A 7,027-nucleotide genomic window follows, 5' to 3' on the forward strand; every position below is an offset into this window, starting at 1 on the left:
GCTCTGATCTGGACTATTATAAATGTAGATAAGAATTGTCAGTTTATTTGTTATTTTATTCAATCTATCATATCCATAAAAATAAGTGTATAATTCTAATTTTACTAATCGATTAATATCATAGTTGTAGACTATACCTACACTTTTGGTAAATTGAGCACTTTGGATATACCATTCTAGCTAAAAAAAATAAGCTTTTAACTCAGCAATTGAACTAAGCAACTACTGTTCAAAAAAAAAACTAAGCAACTTGAGACTCTTGAATGCAACGTGGTTCAAGCTAAATTTAAACCTCTAGTTTACGCATCTAGTTTGTGAGTTCTTCTATGTACATGACGATGCTGCATTTTTTTTTTTTTGATAGGGCTCATGGAGCATGTGAAAACATTTTCATTTCTAGAGCATGTTAATTTAGTTAATTTATGGTTTAATTTCCAAAGCCATTAAATTTTTCTATCGAAGATGGAAGAATAACCAAAACCAATGACTGAAGCAGTGAAATTTCCAACAAAACACTATTGAACCTTCCCAATCAATCCAATAATCGAAGTCTCAACAATGAAGACAACCTGATAGGTTGATCACTCTTTGCAAATACTCTAATGCAAAATTTATGGGGGCACAGAAACAAGAATTATAAACCAAGAGGCCTCAATCAATAATCTAGAGCATCAAGTTGATAAACTATTTAAGCAAGTGTTTGAGAGGTTGAAATGTTAGTTCTCAAGTAAAACATTAATGAATCTCAAGGAACAAGCCACTGCAGTTTAGCTATAAAACAAAGTTGAAAAGGAAAAAAAAAATATAAGTATTTCAAGAAGTTGGAGACCAATGAACTAATTGCCAAGATTCTTTAAGCATCTCCAAAACCCATTAAAGCATTCAAGAAAGTTGTGATTTGGAAAAGAAAGATAATAGAAGAAAATGTTGTATGTACTGTCTTAAGAATTTGGTGTTGTCATTTATAAGAAAAGTTCCACCAAAACTTAAGGATCCAGCAAAGTGCATGGCTCTTTTGCGAGATAGGAAACCATAATATCAATAAAGGTTTTTGTGATAAGTATTACACAAGTGACCACTTTTTAGCCTTTTCTATTCATATTAGACAATGTAAGCGATACCATCTATATATTACTAATACAACAAGAGACAATCAGGCATATACTTAGAGACTAAGTGAATAAAGGTACAGCCGTACATAGAAATACCTACTAAAGCTGCTATACTGCTATATTCTGATGTGAGGAATTGTTTCATGATTTGCATAAACAAGCAAACACTTGTTAAGTTGAGCAAAGACAGAAGAAGGGTTTTAGGGTGTCTTAAGTGTATGCCCAAGTTCATTTCTCTTCTGATCAACACATCCTGAAGTGACCATAGAGGTTATCCAAATATCATCAGATTTTACAGGCTCATCGTCGTCATTCCTGTGCCAACTCCAGAAGGCGTGCGTGGAGTTTACAATCTTCAACTCACCGTGACCGAAGCTGGCTTCGCGGAATTCTGACCACTTTGGCGGTGGATTTATATACCTGAAAACAAACAATAATATGAGGAGGATACAAATGGTAGGACTGATATAATTGTAAAAGCAAATTCAAGGGGCATGCTCTATGACAAAGTTTGAATTTAAAACCACCTCTATAGTTTTTTTAAATTCTCTTCTTGCATAACAAATGATTCAGAGAAAAAACTTATCAGAATGTTTATGGCAGAACCAAACTTACTTAGAAGCTAAGCCTTCTCTGTTCCCTCCATCACCAATGGTTATATGGACAGCACCACATGGATCTAATCTTCCATTATATACACGTTTCTGTCAATCAAACAAAGACCTATATAAGACTCAAATACCATAATAGAGCGCTTAGAAAGAGAAGAAATTCCAAAACAAATAGTCATACAGAGCGTTCATAAGCATGCACATGACCAGCGAGAACTAAATCAACGCTAGCAGCATAAAGCAATGGCTCCATAGCTTTCATCATATCACCACCTTCGCCTTGATGGGCTGTGTTACTGTTATACCATGGGACATGAAATAGCACAACCAACCAAGGTGTTCTTTTCCTGTCCACCTTTAACAGATCACCCTGTAGATCACAGACAAGAACATAAACCAGTGGACATAAAACAATTAAGCAAGAGAGGAAAGCCAAGGACACGGAAGGATTCGAGTGAAATTGTAAGATGCTATGTATAAATTTATGACTGAAAGACTGAGATCAAATAAAAAGATTAAAATTATTATAACATTAATCTTAATACGAGCAGTCGGAGCAGAACACCCATGTACATACTAAATATGAAATGTCATAATGTGTAAATATTTCAACTTCATTGTTTAAGATTTCTAATTTCTGAGTTAAAACATGAGTCCGGGCTAATTTTAAGTTTGTGATTCGCCCAAGCCATATACAAATGCAATGCATGCATCTGTTACCAAGGATTGTACACTTCAAAATAACTTAGACATCATGAGTAAGTGTAATCACCTTACTAAGGGAAGGAAGGAGCAATTGTGATGCTAATCATAGTATTGTAAATATATGTAACAAGATAAGGCATGAGAGAACACCTAAACCTTATCTCAGCAGATGTGGTAGGCCACATAGATTATTGGACTTCATTGTGATTTGTAAAAACTATAACAAAACAAATGAAGAAAAATAGAAACAAGAACTTAGGACAACATGACAGTAGAAAGGAAATATAATGTATCATTGTATGAACTATGAAGGCATCAAGAATATGGATAAAAGTCATAAAACCCAATTTGATGTTCTGTTTCTCTATTGTTGCCAGTTCTAATTGCAGCTATTTATGTCCAATAGCAATATTTGCTTCTCATGTAAGTTAGTATTTTGAATGCAAGATACATCCTCTTTCAAGATATTGTTGAAAGCAAGCATAGTTCAAATTTGTGACATCGAAGTGCTAAGCAATTGGAACAACCAAGCCCCCCCCCCCCCAATAGCCCCACGCGCACACGGAAATGTGACTAACCTTTAGCCATCTATATTGGTCTGAGTACTGATCATAATCTGCATAGGAGCCAAGCATGATAATGTGAACACCAGCAACTTCAAAAGAATAATAGAGATTTGAACTTGATCCGCTTTCCTCAAATGGCATTTTCCATCTTGAGTTATAGGCTATAAAACCATCCTTTAACAAGGGTATGTTCTCCACTTCATGGTTCCCTTGTGTTACCATCCATGGTTTTGCACTAGCAAGCGGCTGCACAAGCCTACCAAATGAGTCCCAGAGATGTTGCATATAATCAGCATATGAAAGGTCCCCAGGGAGCAGCTGAACATCATATGTGCATCGGTCAATATGATTTAATGTTGATTCAGTCCAACCAGTTTGACCTAGATCGCCGGCCACCGCAAAAGTAATTGGAAATTGAGCCGGAGGAGTTTTGAGCTGGAACTCAGGTCCTTGTCCACCGCATCGGTAAAAGTACACAGAGTTATCCTCTAAAGGTCCAATTACAGTATGGTGCATTTTTCCTGATCTATAGAAAATATATTTATAAGATGTGCTTTCTCCTTCAGCTAGAGATTCATATTTCCCTGGCATTGTTCCATATTCTACAACTGAAGGTGCAAATTTATCATCAGTAATCCAAGAAACTCTCATGTGCTTGTCTCCTGCCAAAGAAATGTGTACCTGGAATTTACACTTTTCACATAAGGAACTGAAACTAAACGAGTACAGAGTAAGGTAAAGTAACACACTTGAAAAGGTTGAAATGATCACTAAGCAAAGAATCAGGGTTCATACTTCACAAGACAATTCTCCCTGAACTGGCAAATAATTCACCCCCAAGCATTACAAGAACAACAAACAACCAATCATTCTGAATTTGGCATTACAATCCCCAAAATATGTAGATCTAAAAAGTTAGGGGATGAAGTTGGTTATAATCCTAAATCCTGACACAACTCTATATACCAACATCCAGAAAACATGTATAGTTTAAACAGTAGATATGACAATGTACTAAGAAGGTGAAATAAGCTTCTACAATGTAGAAGCACCCACATCTAGAAGAAATTGTCATTACAATCAAGAGCAAATAAGTGACTACAATTACAAACTGCTGCTAACAATGGGGTGGAAAGCTGAGACTGCAGCAGCATAATCATACATTAATACTCACAAATCAAACTAGTGGCTTCAATGAATTTCACACTTCTCGATAAATCACAATTACTACTAGTACTACTAGCCAAAATATCCATTATGGATAAAAGAACATCAGAGAGAACATTACTGTAGCAGGGATCCAGAAACTGAAGAAGAGCATTAAATTACCCAAAAGAGAACAAAAAAAAATTGAAGTATGCAATTTGCAAGGTAAGGGGGGAAATCTTCTAAATAAAGAAACACCATAAACATGAAAAGGGGACTTCTTTTAATAAAGAAAAAAGAAATGGAACCCAGATGCAGAACCAAAAACACAAAGGAAAAAAAGTTAAGAATAGAAAATGATAAACTGCAACATTGATCAGCTAGTGAAACAAAAGGGTATAGAAAAATGAAGATTTTGCAGGAAAATATGAGATGGAGAGTGTGACCTGTTGAGGGTAAGAGGAAGGCTTTGATTTTGAATCCCATGGAAGATGTAAGGCTTTACGTCGCTGAGGTCGAACATAATCAGCTGTGGCAGTTACTGATACGACCAGTAAAACGGTTAGAATCAAATTGAGTTTCATGTTTGTGACAACAGAAACCACTGCAAACACTGGAACAGCACGACAACAATGTACTGCAGTATCTATCATCAGCTATATTCAGCATGCCATGATTGAGGTTGGTGGATTTTGTCCAGTACTTAACCTTTTTGACTTTTTGTCACCGTATGATTGATGTTGTATATTTAATGAAGCCTTTTTCCTTTAAGTATAAATGAAACATTGAACATTAATGTGAATAAGAGTAATGATCCATGTACGTCAATTTTCTGTTTCAAATAACTTTTCTATCCATCATTAATATTTCAGCATTTTTTATCACATCATTTATTTATCTCATATCATTAAGATCGAGTAAGAGTTCTTTCCACAAATGTAGCATTTTTATCCGTAATAAAAGAAAGTTATCGTTCAATCTCATGAAATTATCGACCACTTAAACTGTCGGTGAATTATTGATGGTTTTATATATAGTTGTCGGTAACTTAATGACGATCAAAACAGGTAGTATTTACCTGCAAATTTCCACAATTTCCCAAAGAAACCAGGCTATTAACAAAAGAAATTAAAGGAACTCGAAAATTGGATATAAAAGGGAGAGGAAAATATATTTATTCAGAATAGGCCTAGGAAATGAAGAAAAAATGAAACCTAAAGAGCCAGATAAACTACAAATATTAAATGTACTACCAATGAAATATAATGAAGATGGTTTTAAAGTTTTTAATTTTTAGGATAACCAGGTTCTGAGAGCAATTTTCACCCTCTGGTCTTTCACTTTCACTGTTTGGCAAAACAACAGACAAACTCATGGATTTCTCAATTGTGCTAGGCAATGTTCTGAAAACCGGACCGGTCATTGAACCGATCGAGGCACTGGTTCAAGGTTCATTGGTCCAACCAAGGTCTAACCGGGGTTGAACTGGTAGTAATTAAATACTATTTTTAATATTTATATAACATAAAAACTATATATGAAAAATATCCATAAATTCATATCATGTAATAAACATTATAAAATATTATGAACGTTATTTATATACCTTCTAAAAATTAAAATGATTTTCAAAAAAAAAATTACATTAGGACGTAGGTTTTTTTTTCTCAAAAAAACTGTAGTTTTTTTATATGAAGCAAATTCTTTTTCTGGACTAAATATAATAGGCCCAGTTTCACAACTCTTCAGTAGTAGTTTTTTTTTTGTTGTCAAAAGTTGTAATTTTTTTGTTTTACATATGGAAGGATGTAGTTTTTAAGCCCATTTTCATAACCCTAATGTCTTTCTCTTATTTTCACATGGAGATGTGCAGCCGCATTATATTCTCCTCCCCCATTCAGCACTATCCTCTTCTGCCGCAGAGACCACCACCGTCGTCGGAAACAGCCATCGCAAGGACGGAGCTTGCCGGCGTAGGGAGGGAGAAGGGTTTTGGTTGGAGGCACAAGTCATTTCTTTTCTCTGTTTCTCAGTATCCCTCTTCCGCCGCAGAGACCACCATCGTCGTCGGAAACAACCGTCGCAGGGAGGGAGCTTGCTGGCGCAGGGAGGGAGAAGGGTTTTGGTTGCAAGCACGTGTGTTCTTTCCTCTGTTTCACGTTCAAGTTCAAACTACCTTTCTATTTTCTTATTTTTTTCAAATAAACATCATCTAAACGACGTCGTTTTGGGCCTAAAACGATTAGTTTGTGCCAAATTTATCCAAAAACGACGTCATTTCTGATTAAATTATCAGACCGAAAAAACCGGCCAACCCGCGGTTTTTACCGGTATGGCCAGTTCAAGTCCGGTTTTACCGGTTCGATTACAGTTCGCTATGCAGCCGGTTTTAGAAGAGTTCCGGGCCGAAGAGGGGTCCAGTTCCTGGTCGAACTAGCCGATCCGGTTTTCAGAACATTGTCCGGCACACAATCTCTTATACATGGCTATAATATGTGCCTACTATTTTGTATGATCTCTAGGATCATCATATGTTTAGCAATTGATATCAGAGCGAGTATATATGGATTGTGGTTGTTCTTGTATGTATGTGTCCCTCTGTTTCGTTTTTATTGAAACTCGATTTCATTCAATTTCTATTCAGGGAATTTAGTGCATAATTTCGTAAACAGTTTGAGGGGTTTTGATCCTTGTTGTTATTTGACCTACATACTGAAATTTGGGGTGATTTGGTTGTGTAATTTGTGAAAAATTGATGCTTTAATTCTTGAACCCTAGAATTTTCGACATGTAATTCCTTCCTTTTTGTGATGCATGTTTTCGAAATTTGTGTGATGGTTAATAATCTGTTTAGAATCTATATACTTTATAAAAGAGAATCATTATC

The 7,027-nt window shown here is 35.6% G+C and overlaps 1 protein-coding gene across 1 annotated transcript; it reads right to left on the reverse strand.

Moving 5' to 3' along the window:
* Positions 1–1,023: 1,023 nt before the first annotated feature.
* LOC130724023 (purple acid phosphatase 18-like) lies at positions 1,024–4,847 on the reverse strand. The gene is made up of 5 exons (XM_057575184.1): positions 4,587–4,847; positions 3,007–3,675; positions 1,905–2,093; positions 1,728–1,816; positions 1,024–1,532 (listed from the first exon to the last, which is right to left on the reverse strand). The coding sequence occupies exons 1-5, from the start codon at positions 4,791–4,793 to the stop codon at positions 1,313–1,315; spliced, it is 1,374 nt and encodes a 457-aa protein (XP_057431167.1). The 5' UTR covers positions 4,794–4,847; the 3' UTR covers positions 1,024–1,312.
* Between the last annotated feature and the right edge of the window lie 2,180 nt (positions 4,848–7,027).

The sequence above is a fragment of the Lotus japonicus genome, chromosome 6, assembly GCF_012489685.1.
Source record: "Lotus japonicus ecotype B-129 chromosome 6, LjGifu_v1.2".
Classification (NCBI taxonomy): domain Eukaryota; kingdom Viridiplantae; phylum Streptophyta; class Magnoliopsida; order Fabales; family Fabaceae; genus Lotus; species Lotus japonicus.

Bases quoted from the DNA above. Each gene is read 5' to 3' on its own strand.
- LOC130724023 (XM_057575184.1), bottom strand. From the start codon at position 4,793: ATGATAGATACTGCAGTACATTGTTGTCGTGCTGTTCCAGTGTTTGCA. The intron at 3,676-4,586 runs GTCACACTCTCC...TGTAAATTCCAG, and splicing joins CTTCCTCTTACCCTCAACAG to GTACACATTTCTTTGGCAGG. The intron at 2,094-3,006 runs GTTAGTCACATT...TGTGATCTACAG, and splicing joins ACCAATATAGATGGCTAAAG to GGTGATCTGTTAAAGGTGGA.